We start from the raw sequence: 16,764 nt of genomic DNA, 5'->3' as shown, positions 1-16,764 counted from the left end.
TATCACTCCTTTACTACACCTCTTTCTATACCACTATCACTCCTTCACTACACCTCTTTATATATCACTATCACTCCTTCACTACACCTCTTTATATATCACTATCACTCCTTCACTACACCTCTTTATATACCACTATCACTCCTTCACTACACCTCTTTCTATACCACTATCACTCCTTCACTACACCTCTTTCTATACCACTATCACTCCTTCACTACACCTCTTTCTATACCACTATCATTCCTTCATTACACCTCTTTCTATACCACTATCACTCCTTCACTACACCTCTTTCTATACCACTATCACAACCCTATCCTCCTTTTTAACCCCTGCTCTCCCTTTCTGAATACCTCTCCATGTAATTCCCACTACTTTATATCTCTCTACATCCCTCTCCCTCTCTCTCCCTCTAACCCCTTCTATCTCTCTCTACATCCCTCTCTCTCCCTCTAACCCCTTCTATCTCTCTCTACATCCATCCATCTCTCTCTCCCTCTAACCCCCTCTATCTCTCTCTACACCCCTCTCTCTCCCTCTAACTCCCTCTATCTCTCTCTACATCCCTCTCTCTCCCTCTCTCTCCCTCTAACCCCTCTATCTCTCTCTACACCCCTCTCTCTCCCCCTCTATCCCCTCTCTCTCTCTACCCCTCTAACCCCTCTCTCTCCATCTAACTCCCTCTCTCTCTCTACACCCCTCTCTCTCCCTCTCTCTAACCCCCTCTCTATCTCTCTCTATCTACCCCTCTCTCTCCCTCTAACCCCTTCTATCTCTCCTCTACATCTCTCTCTCTCTCTCTCTCCCCTCCCCCCCTCTAACCCCTCTATCTCTCTCTCTACACCCCTCCATCTCTCTCCCTCTATCCCCCCCCTCTATCTCTCTCTCTACATCCCTCTCTCTCTCTCCCCTCTATCCCCCTCTAACCCCTATCTCTCTCTACATCCCTCTCTCTCTCTCCTCTAACCCCCTCTCTCTCTACATCCCTCTATCTCCATCTAACCCCTTCTATCTCTCTACATCCCTCTCTCTCTCTACACCCCTCTCTCTCCCTCTATCCCCCTCTAACCCCCTCTCTCTCTACACCCCTCTCTCTCTCTAACCCCTCCATCTCTCCCTCTACATCCCTCTCTCTCTCTCCCCCTCTAACCCTCTCTATCTCTCTCTACATCCCCCTCTCTCTACATCCCTCTATCTCCATCTAACCCCTTCTATCTCTCTACATCCCTCTCTATCTACACCCCTCTCTCTTCCTCTATCCCCCCCCTCTAACCCCCTCTCTCTCTACACCCCTCTCTCTCCTCTAACCCCCTCCATCTCTCTCCCTCTACACCCCTCTCTATCCCCCCTCTACACCCCTCTCTATCTCTCTCCCTACACCCCTCTCTCTCCCTCTATCCCCCTCTAACCCCTCTATCTCTCTCTACCCCCCTCTCTCTCCTCTATCCCCCTCTAACCCCTCTTTTCTCTCTCTACACCCCTCTCTCTCCCTCTATCCCCCCTCTCTACACCCCTCTATCTCTCTCACCCCTCTCTCTCCCTCTAACCCTCTATCTCTCTCTACACCCTCTCTCTCTCCCTCTAACCCCCTCTATCTCTCTCTACACCCCTCTCTCCCCCTCTATCCCCTCTAACCCCCTCTATCTCTCTCTACACCCCTCTCTCCCTCCCCCCTCTATCCCCCTCTACACCCTCTCTCTCTCTACCTCTCCCCCCCTCTACACCCGTCTCTCTCTCTCTACACCCCTCTCTCTCCCCTCTATCCCCCTCTAACCCCCTCTCTCTCTCTCTCTCTCTCACCCCTCTCTCTCCTCTAACCCCCTCTATCTCTCTCTACACCCCTCTCTCCCCTCTAACCCCCTCTCTCTCTCTCTATCTCTCTCTACATCCTCTCTCTCTCTAACCCCCTCTCTAACCCCTCTCTCTCTACATCCCTCTCTCCCTCTATCCCCCTCTAACCCCCTCTCTCTCTACACCCCTCTCTCTCCCTCTAACCCCCTCTACCTCTCTCTACACCCCTCTCTCTCCCCACACTGCTCTCCCCTTCCTGTAACAGTAATCTACAGATAGCCTCAGCATAGAATGGAAACACTCAGCGAAAATCATTAAAGCTTGTCTCTACTTTTCAAATATTGTCTTTTGTAATCTCCATTCATACAGTCATGTCTCTGATTCGCTCTGATGTTTATTTTGCTCTCGAGTATTTAGCTATTCTGTGTGTGTATGTGTGTGTGTGTATGTGTGTGTGTGTGTGTGTGTGCTCATTCTGCTCACTTAAACTCAAATCGACTTCCCTCCCCTACCTCCACTCACTCACTCACTCACTCACTCACTCACTCACTCACTCACTCACTCACTCACTCACTCACTCACTCACTCCCTCCCTCCCTCCCTCACCTCCATCCATCCATCCATCCATCCATCTCTCTCTCTCTCTCTCTCTCTCTCGTCCTCCCTGTCTTCTTCCCTCCTCTCCAGGGGTGTTGTTCAGCATTGAGGTCACATCTACCTACTTTGCTGTGAGGAATTACTGGAGAGGGTATTTCGCTGCCACCTTCAGTGCCTTCATATTCAGGGTGTTGTCTGTGTGGAACAAAGATGCAGGTACGCCATGGAGGCAGCATCGCATCACAAACATATTTCCTCTCCAGAACAACATAATCCCACTGTACACCTTTTCTCTCATGATGATGTCATATGTTTATTCATGCCAGGTGTTTTAGAATAGGATCAGCTTTCACTCTCTCGATGTCCCTGTCACAGTCACCATTACAGCTCTTTTCCGGACCAACTTCCGGATGGATTTTCCCTTTGACCTGCAGGAGCTCCCAGCCTTCGCTATCATTGGGTGAGAGCGCTTAGTAAACATTCTACACACCCCTTTTAGACCCTACAGTCTTCAACTGAACTTCACCCACTTTGTGATGGTGTGGGGATCAATGGGATTGTGTGTGTGTGTCTTCCTGACTCCCTGTTGTAGAATCTCCTGTGGGTTCCTGACTCTCTGTCCCTTGTCTGTTGTAGAATCTCCTGTGGGTTCCTGACTCCCTGTCCCCTGTCTGTCTGTTGTAGAATCTCCTGTGGGTTCCTGACTCTCTGTCCCCTGTCTGTCTGTTGTAGAATCTCCTGTGGGTTCCTGACTCCCTGTCCCCTGTCTGTCTGTTGTAGAATCTCCTGTGGGTTCCTGACTCCCTGTCCCCTGTCTGTCTGTTGTAGAATCTCCTGTGGGTTCCTGACTCTCTGTCCCCTGTCTGTCTGTTTTAGAATCTCCTGTGGGTTCCTCGGGGCCTTCTTTGTCTACCTGAACAGACAGGTGGTTCTAGTGATGAGGAGACAGACGGCTCTCACACGGTTTCTGACCAAGCAGTGAGACCTCACGCACTCGCATGCATACGCACACAGTACACACACACAGTACACACATACAGTACACACACACAGTACACACACACAGTACACACACAGTACATACACACAGTACACACACAGTACACACACACAGTACACACACACAGTACACACACACAGTACACACACACTGTTACACTCACTCAAATGTCTTCACAATTGTAATGCTTAGCAGACACTATTACCCAGATCCCTGACACTTTCCACATTCCATTCCAGATGAGTTTCATTTGGGTAGCCTCTTCTTCCAAAGTAATCTGTTACACGACATTGACCCAGACAAGCAGGGCTTAACAGCCAGCCATTCACTCAGTTAGACACATTGACTCACCAGTCAAGGTACATTGAGCTCACACATTAGGAGGGGCAGAGCAATAGAGGTGTCCTGCCATGAACTCAACAACCTGACAGCCAGACAATGAACTGGGAGGAGATTCCTGACAATTTACGTTATTACCCTAAAATGCTTCACATTTAAGTAATGGCATTGTGGTTTGTTTTAACGATTGAGTATCCCAGTTGTTTAATAATATTGTGTGTGTGTGTGTGTGTGTGTACTGTATGTGTGTGTGTGTGTGTGTGTGTGTGTGTGTGTGTGTGTGTGTGTGTGTGTGTGTGTGTGTGTGTGTGTGTGTGTGTATGTGTGTGTGTCCGTCTTTGTATTGTGTATTTGTGCGCATGCGTGTGTGTGTGTGTTCAGTCGGTTGATCTACCCAGGTGCAGTGACGTTTGTCATCGCCACCCTGACCTTTCCTCCTGGATTCGGCCAGTTCATGGCTGGAGAGGTCAGAGAGCATTATTGAGCTCATTAGAGTTTATGTTCATGACTTATAGAATAACCTTTTATAAATCCATGTATTGCCTACAGGCAACAAGCAACCCTATTAACTATGTTTTTAGTGTGGTTTTAAGCTGATACGGATAAATACATCTTTCAACACCACTGTATAGCCGCTCATGCAGAGATGAAAAACCCAGAACCACTGTCATAACCTAGAACCACTGTCATAACCCAGAACCACTGTCATAACCCAGAACCACTGTCATAACCTAGAACCACTGTCATAACCTAGAACCACTGTCATAACCCAGAACCACTGTCATAACCTAGAACCACTGTCATAACCTAGAACCACTGTCATAACCCAGAACCACTGTCATAACCTAGAACCACTGTGATTATTATTTGACCCTGCTGGTCATCTATGAACTTTGAACAGCTTGAAGAACGATCTAGACTAAATGGCCATGTACTCTTTTAATCTCCACCTGGCACAGCCAGAAGAGGACTGGTCACCCCTCTCTAGGTTTCTTCCTATTTTTCTGCCTTTCTAAGGAGTTTTTCCTAGCCACTGTGTTTCTACATCTGCATTGTGTGCTCTCTGGGTTTTAGGCTGAGTTTCTGTATAAGCAATTTGTGACTTCTGCTTTTATAAATACATTTGATTGATTGATCTATCTCTCTCCCCTCTCTCTTTCTCTCTCTCTCTCTGTCTCTCTCTCTCTCTGTCTCTCTCTCTCTCTCTCTCTCTGTCTCTCTCTCTCTCTGTCTCTCTCTCTCTCTCTGTCTCTCTCTCTGTCTCTCTCTCTCTCCCTCTGTCTCTCTCACTCTCTCTCTCTCTCTCTCTCTCTCTGTGTCTCTCTCACTCTCTCTCTCTCTCTCTCTCTCTCTCTCTGTGTCTCTCTCACTCTCTCTCTCTCTCTCTGTGTCTCCTCTCTCTTTCTCTCATCTCTCTCTCTCTCTCTCTCTCTCTCTCTCTCTCTCTCTCTCTCTGTTGTGTCTCTCACTCACTCTCTCTCTCTCTCTCTCCCCTCTCTCTCTCTATCTCTCTCTGTTCAGCTGATGCCTCGAGAATGTATTAACTCTCTGTTTGATAACTTCACCTGGACCAAACTGTCTGCCACCGCCCTTCCCCCTGGACTGGGGCGCTCCTCAGCCTGGCTGCACCCCGACGTCAGCGTCTTCCTCATCCTCCTCCTCTTCTTCGTCATGAAGGTATGTCCTCCCTCCATCATGGAATAAAACACATGACCTTTCTTCTCATATTATGCTGTGGTCAGGCTACCAAATCAAAATGAAAAGAGTTGCAACCGCATTCTCTGGAAGTTGACCTTTTCATTGTTTCTCTATTAGATTCTATAAAGGATTTGTATTAGGTCTCTCTGTTCACATACCTTCCCAATGTTCTAGTTCTGGATGTCTGCAGTTTCCACGACGATGCCCATCCCGTCTGGAGCCTTCATGCCAGTGTTCATACTGGGTAAGAGGCTGAGAGCAGACCTGGGAATCTAAACATGATGTATCAGATATCAGGCTTAAAACATGCTATAAACCTGTCCTAAAGCACAACTGAGTATTCTCTCTCCTGTCTCTCCCCTTTCTCTCTCCCTTCTCCCCTTTCTCTCTCCCTTCTCCCCTTTCTCTCTCCCTTCTCCCCTTTCTCTCTCCCTTCTCCCCTTTCTCTCTCCCCTCTCCCCTTTCTCTCTCCTCTCTCTCCCCTTTCTCTCACCCCAGGGGCAGCATTTGGGCGTCTGGTAGGGGAGATCATGGCCACTCTCTTCCCAAACGGTATCCTGTTTGATGGGATAGTTTATCGCATCCTCCCCGGGGGCTATGCTGTCATTGGTGAGTCTCCTCTGAAGTCTCATCTTGCCTTGCTGCTGTTGCAGGGCAGCCCAGCCCCAGAAGGGACTCATCTTATCAGCTGTATGCAAGAATTTGCTATGTGTTGTCTTCGGAATTCAGCATTCTATGTGTTGGTCTTGCCAACCCCCATTGTCACACCTCTGAGAGGTTACATCATGTAGGTCTGACATCTGATTGGAGGTTAACTTTACAGTAATACTATTGGTCAACAACTCAGATGTTTATTAAAGGTTCATTGGTCTTTTTCTTATTTGTTCCTGACCTGCTGTTGTGAGATACTTTCTTTCTCTCTCTCTCCACCCTGTGAACTTTTGGGGCAAGGCCTTTCAGGCTATGGTTTCTCTCTCTCTCTCTGACCATGCTTGGAATAATGCCTTGTAATGCTTGTTCATGCTTTGTAACTGAAGCTGTATGCCTTGTATGTGAATCCATTCATTTTTACAAAGTAATTAAATAAACTTATATTTAGAATCCATTCTCAGACATTTCTTCATTGCCTATTACTGTAACTCAACCATAGTCTCTTGCATATTGTTGATTCTCTTTATGAAGTAGGGTGTAAATTACTTAGTGTTATTGCGAGTCGCATATGATGTATTTATAATATACATATCAAAATGACTGCTCACTACCCTGTCATACACAATGTCATTTAACACCATCTCTCCTTCCCTTTCTGCCTTGTTGTGACTCCTGATCTCTCGTTCCCTCCCTCTATACTCTCTCTTCCTCTCCCCTTCCCATACCTCCCTCCCTTCCTCTTTCCTTCCCCTACCTCCCTCCCTTCCTCTCTCCTTCCTCTCCCTTTCTCTCCCCGCCCTCCTTATCCCAGGTGCTGCGGCCCTGACTGGGGCAGTAACCCACACAGTGTCCACGGCTGTGATCTGTTTTGAGCTGACAGGCCAGATCTCCCACATCCTGCCCATGATGGTGGCGGTGATCCTGGCCAACATGGTGGCCCAGGGCCTGCAGCCCTCCCTCTACGACTCCATCATCCAGGTCAAGAAACTGCCATACCTCCCTGAGCTCAGCCTCGGACACATCAGGTACTGGAACGGTCGCCATTATGGCTCTAATAAGTGTTTATGCAGAGAACTGTATGCCATTGTGGCTCAAACAGTTCTAGTACATGCAACCTTGTGTGCTATTATGAGTCAAGCAGGCACAGTTCACATATATCCTCTCTCCTCCCTCAGTAAGTACAACATCTTTGTGGAGGACATGATGGTGCGGAAGGTGAACTTCCTGTCCTCCCAGTCGACCTATCGGGAGCTGGGCTATCTGCTAGACTCCACCTCCCTCAAAACCATCCCTCTTGTCGACTCCAAAGGTGAGACATGTTATAGAATGTTTGATGCCATGCACCGTAGATGACACTTGTCTTTCTCTCTCTCTCTCTCTCTCTCTCTCTCTCTTTGTCTCTCTCTCTCTCTTCCTCTCTCTCAATTCAATTCAATTAAATTCAAGGGGCTTTATTGCCATGGGAAACATGTGTTAACATTGCCAAAGCAAGTGAGGTAGATAATATACAAAAGTGAAATAAACAATAAAAATGAACAGTAAACATTACACATACAGAAGTTTCAAAACAATAAAGACATTACAAATGTCATATATATATATATATATACACAGGGTTGTAACAATGTACAAATAGTTAAAGTAGTTAAAGTCTCTCTCTCTCTCCTATCTCTACTCTCTCCCTGTTCCCCCTGTCTTTCCTCAGAGTCTATGATCCTTTTAGGGTCTATCGAGAGGACAGAGCTGCAAGCCATCTCTGATTGGTGGCTTTCGGCCGAGAGGCGTGTCTTTGAGAGGGGTCAGGGGACACCGGGCCAGGGCTGGGAGTCCTTCACTTTCGTAGACGAGGAGGGAGGAGAGGTGACAGGATGGAAGGATGGATGGATAGATGGAATGATTGAACGATAGCATCATATTTTTTACACTGTTTAAATATCAGTATACTTATAATGTCTTTATAAACACATTTATAATGCATTATAATTATCCACAACATCATATAATACTTGGTTATGAACTTGGTCCTTTTGTCTGTTCTCCAGACCTCTCCAGTACAAGATGAACAGAATAGGCCACTCCCGTCCCCCAAACCACAGGAGTCCTCCACCAATCACACCGGCTCAGGTGACATGACACACACAAAATGTCATAGAATTGGGATGTACCCACTATTGCTATTTTGTTACTAGTGCATCCATGTTTGTATTTGTATTTGTATTTATTTAGGATCCCCATTAGCTGCTGCCAAGGCAAACAAATATTACATTACATAACACTTTTCACAACACATTAAGTGTGTTCCCTTAGGCCACTACTCTACAACCAGATACTGTATCTACAATAAGCAATCAATACAGCAGAATCAGTGTTAGACCTGCTGTTCCATCGATTGCTCATGGGGTTTGTTTACAACAATTAACCAGCACCTTCTGTAGAAAAGTGTTGGAGTGAGAATGTTTACAAGATTTACTCACTTCTAAATGTCTGTCCTGTCTTTCAGAGAAGCGTTCCCTCCAGTCTGTGAGGGGAATATTTCAGCGCCTCTTCTCCTCTTCCTCAACCAGCCAGGCTGAAGCTCAGGTATCATTCCATGTCAAGATAGAGGTTGGCTGTAACCACTGATACAGGGTCAGATATGTTAGAAGATGTTTTTCATTCCCATAATGGTTGAGGTTTGGATTGGGGCTAGGGCAACCTGATCCTGGATCTGTGCTTAAGGCTAACATCAACCTCAAGCTTTCCTCTGGTAGCTAATTTCCTCTGGTAGTTCAAAGAGGAGCAATATCACATTCTGTCCAGTAGGGGACACACGCTCACGTCAATGGCATGACCTTGCTATAATGTATGATATGTAATGAGCAGGTTTGTCATTCTGTGTGATGGAGAAATAGCACCACAAGGGGGCATCTGATCTGACACTTTGTAAACCTGGAGGGAGAAAATAACTAAAATCTCTAAACCAACACCCCCCTCTGTCTCACACTCCCTCTTTTCTTTCTCTCTCTTTCCTCCTCTCTCTCTCTTTCTCTCTCTCTCTTTCTCTCTCTTTCTCTCACTCTCTTTCTCTCTCTCTTTCTCTCTCACTCTCTTTCTCTCTCTCACTCTCTTTCTCTCTCTTTCTCTCTCTCTCTCTCTCTCTCTTCCTCTCTCCAGGGATCCACCCCACCTCCACTCACCGACACCATGTCCTCAGAGGAGGTAATGTGTCTCACTGACCCTGATCAACCTTTAACCCCTAACCACTGATCCCTGATCCCTGACCTGGGCACTCTATGTAGCTCTAAAAGGATTCCACAAATAGAATCAAACATCATCAATGATTATTCTCTCTTTATATTGTCAATCACCCTCTCTGCTCTCTCATTGGCTAATGCAGATCAAAGCCTGGGAAGAAGAAGAGTTGGATAAGCCAATCAGTATGGAGGAGATACGGATTGATCCCTCCCCCTTTCAGCTGGTGGAGAGAACCTCCCTTCACAAGGTATCAACTGTAGCTAGCACCTTGTGCTCTTATGTAGCCACTTTAAGCCATTATAAACACTACATGCTGTAGGATATTGACAAATATGCCTCCCTCTCTCTCTCTCTGACAGACCCACACTTTGTTCTCCTTGCTGGGTCTCAGTCATGCCTATGTTACCAGCATTGGGAAACTGGTGGGAGTCGTAGCACTGAAGGAGGTGAGATCACACATCACACAAGCTCTCTCTCTGTATGCCGAGTCTTCCTTTTCTGCAGTGTAGAAGCATCAGACACACAGCTTGTCCATTTGTTCTGCCTCTCTGTCATCGTTCTCTGATGATGATCTCAGTGTCACAGTAATTACATTGGCAAGATTAGCAAATTTAGGAATGCCATACCAACAGCAAACTCTGTACCTACACATCCATGCATAACTGACCAAATTATGAAAGACAAGCATGGTCATTTTTAATTCCGTAAAGTGAGTGTGGAAGAGGTAAAAATATTGTTGTCTATCAATGACAAACCACCTGGGAATGACAACTTGGATGGAAAATGACTGAGGAGGATGGACTATATTGCCACTCCTATTTGCCATGTCTTTAAACTAATCCTACAGGAAAGTGTGTTCCCTCAGGCCTGGGGGGAAGAAAAAGTTATTCCACTACCTAAGAATAGCAAAGCACCCTTTTCTGGTTCAAACAGCCGACCAATCAGCCTGCTACCAACACTTACTAAACGTTTGAATAACATTTTTGACCAGAGACAATGCTATTTAACCGTAGACAAATGACTTTCAGCACGCTTATAGAGAAGGGCACTTAACATGTATGGCACTCACACAAATTACTGATGATTGGCTGAAATAAATTGATACTAAAAAGATTGTGGGAGCTGTTTTGTTAGTCTTCAGTGCAGCTTTTGACATTATTGATCATAATCTGCTGCTGAAACAAACGTATGTGTTATGGCTTTACATCCTCTGCTACAGTGGCAAGAAAAAATGTGAACCCTTTGGAAATACTTGGATTTCTGTAACGGGGTTCTTCCGTCGAAGGAGAGGCGGACCAATACGCAGCGTGGTTGAAGTTCATGGTTTTTTAATAAGAAACACTATACATGAACAAACTACAAAACAATAAATGTGAAAACCCAAAACCAGTCCCGTGTGGTACAAACACTGACACAGGAGACAATCACCTACAAACCCCAACACCAAACAGGCTACCTAAATATGGTTCCCAATCAGAGACAATGACTAACACCTGCCTCTGATTGAGAACCATATCAGGCCAAACACAGAAACAGACAAACTAGACACACAACATAGAATGCCCACTCAGATCACACCCTGACCAAACAAAACATAGAACATACAAAGCAAACTATGGTAAGGGTGTGACAATTTCTGCATAAATTGGTCATAATTTTGTCTGATCTTCATGCACCCGCACTGGGAACACTGTGTGCTCCACCGCATAACACGGTGCCTGCCCGGTCTCTCTCGTCCTCCGGTAAGCACAGGAAGTTGGCGCAGGTCTCCTACCTGGCTTCGCCATACTTCCTGTGTGCCCCCCCCAATACATTTTTTGGGGCTGCCTCTCGGGCTTCCTTGCCAGCCGTGTTCCCTCATATCACCGGCTCCTCTCTCCGGCTGCCTCTGCTCTCCTAGCAGCCTCCACCTGTTCCCATGGAAGGCGATCCTTTCCCACCAGGATCTCCTCCCATGTGTAGCAACCCTTGCCGTCCAACACATCATCCCATGTCCATTCTTCTTTGCGTCGCTGTTGCTGTTGCCCGTTACCACGCCGCTTGGTCCTGTTTTGGTGGGTGATTCTGTAACGGGGTTCTTCCGTCGAAGGAGAGGCGGACCAATACGCAGCGTTCATGGTTTTTTAATAAGAAACACTATACATGAACAAACTACAAAACAATAAATGTGAAAACCCAAAACCAGTCCCGTGTGGTACAAACACTGACACAGGAGACAATCACCTACAAACCCCAACACCAAACAGGCTACCTAAATTTGGTTCCCAATCAGAGACAATGACTAACACCTGCCTCTGATTGAGAACCATATCAGGCCAAACACAGAAACAGACAAACTAGACACACAACATAGAATGCCCACTCAGATCACACCCTGACCAAACAAAACATAGAAACATACAAAGCAAACTATGATCAGTGTGTGACAATTTCTGCATAAATTGGTCATAATTTTGTCTGATCTTCATCTAGGTCACAACAATAGACAAACACAGTCTGCTTAAACTAATAACACACAAACAACTATATGTTTTCATGTCTTTATTGAACACACCGTGTAAACATTCACAGTGCAGGGTGGGAAAAGTATGTGAACCCTTGGATTTAATAACTGGTTGACCCTCCTTTGGCAGCAATAACCTCATGACTGGGCCACTCCAGAACGTGTATTTTCTTCTGTTGAAGCCATTCTGTTGTTGATTTCAAATCAAATCAAATTTTATTGGTCACATACACATGGTTAGCAGATATTAATGCGAGTGTGGCGAAATGCTTGTGCTTCTATTTCCGACCATGCAGTAATAAATAACAAGTATCTAACAATTTCACAACAACTTCCTTATACACACAAGTGTAAATGAATGAATAGAATATGTACATATAAATATATAGATGAGTGATGGCTAACGGCATAGGTAAGTAGATGCAGTAGATGGCATAGAGTACAGTATATACATATGAGATGAGTAATGTAGGGTATGTAAACATTATATAAAGTGGCATTGTTTAAAGTGACTAGTGATACATTTATTACATCCAATTTTTTATTATTAAGTGGCTAGAGATTTGAGTCAGTAGGTTGGCAGCAGCCACTCAATGTTAGTGATGGCTGTTTAACAGTCTGATGGCCTCGGTTGTGCATCTGTAAAAGTTTGAAAGTGTTTTTGGTGACAAGCCAAATTTCATCAGCCTTGTGTGGTTGAAGAGGCTCTGTTGCGCCTTTTTCACCACGCTCTCTGTGTGGGTGGACCATTTCAGTTTGTCCGTGATATGTACGCCGAGGAACTTAAAACTGTCCACCTTCTCTACTACTGTCCTGTTGATGTGGATAGGGGGGTGCTCCCTCTGCTGTTTCCTGAAGTCCACGATCATCTCCTTTGTTTTGTTGACATTGAGAGTGAGGTTATTTTCCTGACACCACACTCCGAGGGCCCTCACCTCCTCCCTGTAGGCCGTCTCGTCGTTGTTGGTAATCAAGCCTACCACTGTAGTGTCATCTGCAAACTTGATGATTGAGTTGGAGGCGTGCATGGCCACGCAGTCATGGGTGAGATCATATTTATATTTAATGACCAATTTCTGCAGAAATCCAGGTAATTCCAAAGGGTTCACATACTTTTTCTTCCCACTGTATATCATGGATCGAGAGTTACATTGCCGTGAAAAAGTATTTGCCCCCTTTCTGATTTTCTATATTTTGCATTTTTTTTATACTGAATGTTATCAGATCTTCAACCAAAACCTAATATTAGATCAAGGGAACCTGTTACAAATAACAAAAAATTGATACTTCTTATTATGCCTGGCGAAAACCAAACACTGCATTCCACAGTAAGAACCTCATACCAATGGTCAGCATGGTAGTGGTGGTGTGATGGTTTGGGGATGCTTTTCTGCCTCAGGACCTGAACAACTTGCCTTAATAGAAGGAACCATGAATTCTGCTCTGTATCAGAGAATTCTACTGGAGAATGTCAGGGCAACTGGCTGTGAGCTGAAGCTGAAGCGCAGCTGGGTTATGCAGCAAGACAATGATCCAAAACACACAATCAAGTCTACATGACAATGGCTGAAAAGCAACACATTTGAAGATTTGAAATGGCCTAGTCAAAGTCCAGACCTAATCCTAATTGAGATTCATGGAAGAGTGGGCCAAAATTCCTCCACAGCGGTGTGAGAGACTGATAACAACTACAAGAAGGGTTTGGTTATAGTCATCAGCTAAAGGTGGCATAACCAGTTATAGAGTGTAAGGGGGCATTTACTTTTCACACAGGGCCGTTTGGTGTTGCATAACTTCTAGATAAAATAAATGAAATAATGATGTTATTGTTGTGTTATTTGTTCACTCAGGTTCCTTTTGATCTAATATTAGGTTTTGGTTGAAGATCGGATAACATTCAGTAGCAAAAATATACAAAAGTAGAGAAAAGGGGGCAAATCCTTTTTCATGGCACTGTACCTGTCTAAGAGAAAACAGAGGGTGTTCTTTAATGGAAGCCTCTCCACGATAATCCTGGTAGAGTAAGGCATTCCCCAAGGCAGCTGGCTAGGCTCCTTACTTTTTTCCATCTTTACTAATGACCTGCCACTGTCTCTGAGTAAAGCCTGTGTATCTGTGTATGCTAATGACTCAACATTAAACACGTCAACTACCACAGCAAGTGAACTCACTGCAACTCTTAACAAAGAGCAGCAGTCAGTTTTAAAATTGGTGACAAGAAATAAGCTAGTCCTAAATATTTCAAAAACTAAAAGCATTGTATTTGGTACAAATCATTCACTAAACCCTAAACCTCAACTAAATATTTAAATGAATAATGTGGAAATTGAGAAAATTGAGGAGACTAAACTGCTTGGAGTAACCCTGGATTGTAAACTGTCATGGTCAAAACATATGGATGCAACGTTAGCTAAGATCTGCTTTCTTGACATCGCTATCAACAAAACAAGTCTTACAGGCCCTAGTTTTGTCACACCTGGACTACTGCCCAGTCATATGGACAAGTGCCACAAAGAAGAACATATGCAAATTACATTTGGCCCAGCACAGAGCAGCACAGAGCAGCACAGAGCAGCACGGCTGGCCCTTAAATGTACATGGAGAGCTGACATCATTAACATGCATGTCAATCTCTCCTGGTTCAAAGTAGAGGAGAGTTTGACTGCATCACTGCTTGTCTTTGTGAGAGGTATTGACGTGTTGAAAGCACTGAGCTGTCTGTTCAAACAACGAGCACACAGCTCAGACACCCATGAATAACCCACAAGCCATGCCACCAGGGGTCTCTTCACAGTCCCCAAGTCCAGAACAGACTCTGGGAAACACACAATACTACATAAGGAACAACGTGGACTGTGAAGAGACACACATATGCATACGCACACACACACGCTGACACACACAGTTTACACATATGTACATTGTAAAATTCTACATTTTGAATTGTAGTAGTGTAGTAATGTGTTGTATGATGTACTGTCACATTTTTTTGGTGATGTAATTGCCCTAATCTTGTTTGGGCCGAGGGAAGAGTAGCTGCTGCCTTGGCAGGAACAAATGAGGATCCATAATAAATACACATACAAATACATGGAGCCTGTTCAGTTGGCTGTTGCTTTGCTGTTCTGTTGTACTCGAATAGTGAATCACACTATTACACCATCAACGGTGTTTGTCTCTGACTTATCACAGCGTCACAGTAAACCTGTATTAACATGCTTTGCTTGTGTTATGACATGCTATGTTAACTTAACCACTTCTATTCACTCTCTTTCCCTTCCTCTCTCACCCTCCATCTCAATCTCTATTTCCCTCCCCTCTTTATTTCTCTCTCTCCCCTTCTCCCTTCTCTCTCCCTCCATTTTCTCTTCTCCCCCTCTATATTTATCTCTCCCCTTTAATCTTTCTCTCTATCTCTCCCTCTCTCTTACCTTTCACAGTTGCAGAAGGCCATCGAGGGCTCCACCCGTAGTGGGGTGAGATTGCGCCCCCCTCTGGCCAGTTTCAGAGATGCCAACCGTAAAGCCAAGAAGCATGCGGCTCCCCCCTCCACACCCTCCTCCCCCACCGGGGAGAGGGAGCTGTGGGGTGAGGGGGGGAAGAGGGAGGGAGGGGGTAGTAGGAAGGAGGGGAGCGATGGGTTTAAATGGGAGGTTAAGGAAGAAAAGGGGGAGGGAGATGGAGGAAAGAGGGAGGGAGAGGTGGTAAGGTTGAAGGATGAGGTGGTTGGGACAGAGGGAGAGGGTGACATGGATGAGGCTAAGGAGGAACCCAGGGGGAACGCAGGAGAAGCAGGTGCTTCCAGTGCAGGGGCAGAGTGTGATACCTCCACCCCCAACAGCCGAGGGACAGACTGTCCCCCTCAGGAGCCTTCCTCCCCCACGTCACCACACTCCTCCACTCGTATCTTCATTGTGTCATCCCTTCCTACTGTGCCGGAGACAGATGGAGAGAGGGAGAGCGAAGATTCTGAAGAGCCAATTTAGATGACGACAGGGAATTCTGTGGATTCTGTTTCTTAAATGAAGACTTTCTCCTCTCTGGCCTCACTCCACTTACCTCATTCAGTGAGCGTTTCAAGTAGAGCGTAACAAGGAGCATCCTGGGTATTGGAGTTCTGTGCAGGCTCATTCGAGGCTCTGCAGATGTTCAGCTTACAGAGAGCAGGAAGAACAGGTGCACACAGTTCTTCTGGGACTTGTAGTTCTGGAATTTCTGGTAGCTAATAATACTTTTTGTAAGATGGTAGTCTCTTTCCTGATCTCAGCAGTTTTTTTTAAGGATTTTTTTCTACTCAAGACAAACTTCTTTTTCACTATTTCAGTTTCTCAGGTTTCTCTCCGTGTCTTTAAAACTACAAAAATGGACAGATGTTCTAAGTTCTTCATCTGTGCATATCATTGTTGGTCTCCTTGTCCCGGTATTGTTGAATGTATGAATGTGTTTGTAGCTACATGGTAGTGTATGTCTGTATCACTGAACTCCATGTGTCTTTATGACACTGTATATGACAGCAATTAAGTGTTTGATAATGAAATCACATCATTAATCATGACTCCATGTCTGTCAATGGACTGATTTATATTTGATCAAATCGATTGAACGTTTACTGATTAATGAATATACAGGCTTTAAATTATTACTGTTACCACTGTAAAGCAAATATTGAAATTGTTCATACTGATGCCTATCTACTATTCTTATGGAATACAATAAATATTGAACCGTTTTCAGTAACATTTCATTGGACTTGGAGCATGGCAATAACAGCTTTCTGCTGTTTCTGTGGTTGTCATGTTTGGTATGGCTTTGACAAAGAAGTTGAACAAGAAACAGATCTGGCTACCAGGCTGGGGCCCTATATCAGTACTTAAAACATCTATCCATCCTTCCTTTAAGTAATGATGTCTACCAGCAAGTTTTCTACACTACCATACATGAAGGCAGG

General features: G+C 45.1%; 1 protein-coding gene across 1 annotated transcript in view; it reads left to right on the top strand.

Annotated features, from left to right (window-relative positions):
- clcn1b (chloride channel, voltage-sensitive 1b) overlaps positions 1–16,545 on the top strand; it is a 52,390-nt gene extending 35,845 nt beyond the window's left edge. The window contains exons 8-23 of the mRNA XM_024425751.2: positions 2,482–2,607; positions 2,767–2,851; positions 3,268–3,369; positions 4,112–4,196; positions 5,252–5,407; positions 5,603–5,672; positions 5,927–6,037; positions 6,891–7,104; positions 7,255–7,388; positions 7,785–7,939; positions 8,122–8,203; positions 8,580–8,659; positions 9,233–9,277; positions 9,456–9,560; positions 9,673–9,759; positions 15,257–16,545. Of these exons, the coding sequence (XP_024281519.2) occupies positions 2,482–2,607; positions 2,767–2,851; positions 3,268–3,369; positions 4,112–4,196; positions 5,252–5,407; positions 5,603–5,672; positions 5,927–6,037; positions 6,891–7,104; positions 7,255–7,388; positions 7,785–7,939; positions 8,122–8,203; positions 8,580–8,659; positions 9,233–9,277; positions 9,456–9,560; positions 9,673–9,759; positions 15,257–15,802 (2,183 nt within the window). The 3' untranslated portion in view covers positions 15,803–16,545. The remainder of the gene's footprint in view (positions 1–2,481; positions 2,608–2,766; positions 2,852–3,267; positions 3,370–4,111; positions 4,197–5,251; positions 5,408–5,602; positions 5,673–5,926; positions 6,038–6,890; positions 7,105–7,254; positions 7,389–7,784; positions 7,940–8,121; positions 8,204–8,579; positions 8,660–9,232; positions 9,278–9,455; positions 9,561–9,672; positions 9,760–15,256) is intronic.
- Positions 16,546–16,764: the final 219 nt, after the last annotated feature.

The sequence above is a fragment of the Oncorhynchus tshawytscha genome, linkage group LG23 (genome assembly GCF_018296145.1).
Source record: "Oncorhynchus tshawytscha isolate Ot180627B linkage group LG23, Otsh_v2.0, whole genome shotgun sequence".
Classification (NCBI taxonomy): Eukaryota; Metazoa; Chordata; class Actinopteri; order Salmoniformes; family Salmonidae; genus Oncorhynchus; species Oncorhynchus tshawytscha.
The sequence above is the reverse complement of the archived record's forward strand: the minus strand, read 5'-3'. Positions and strand labels throughout refer to the sequence as shown.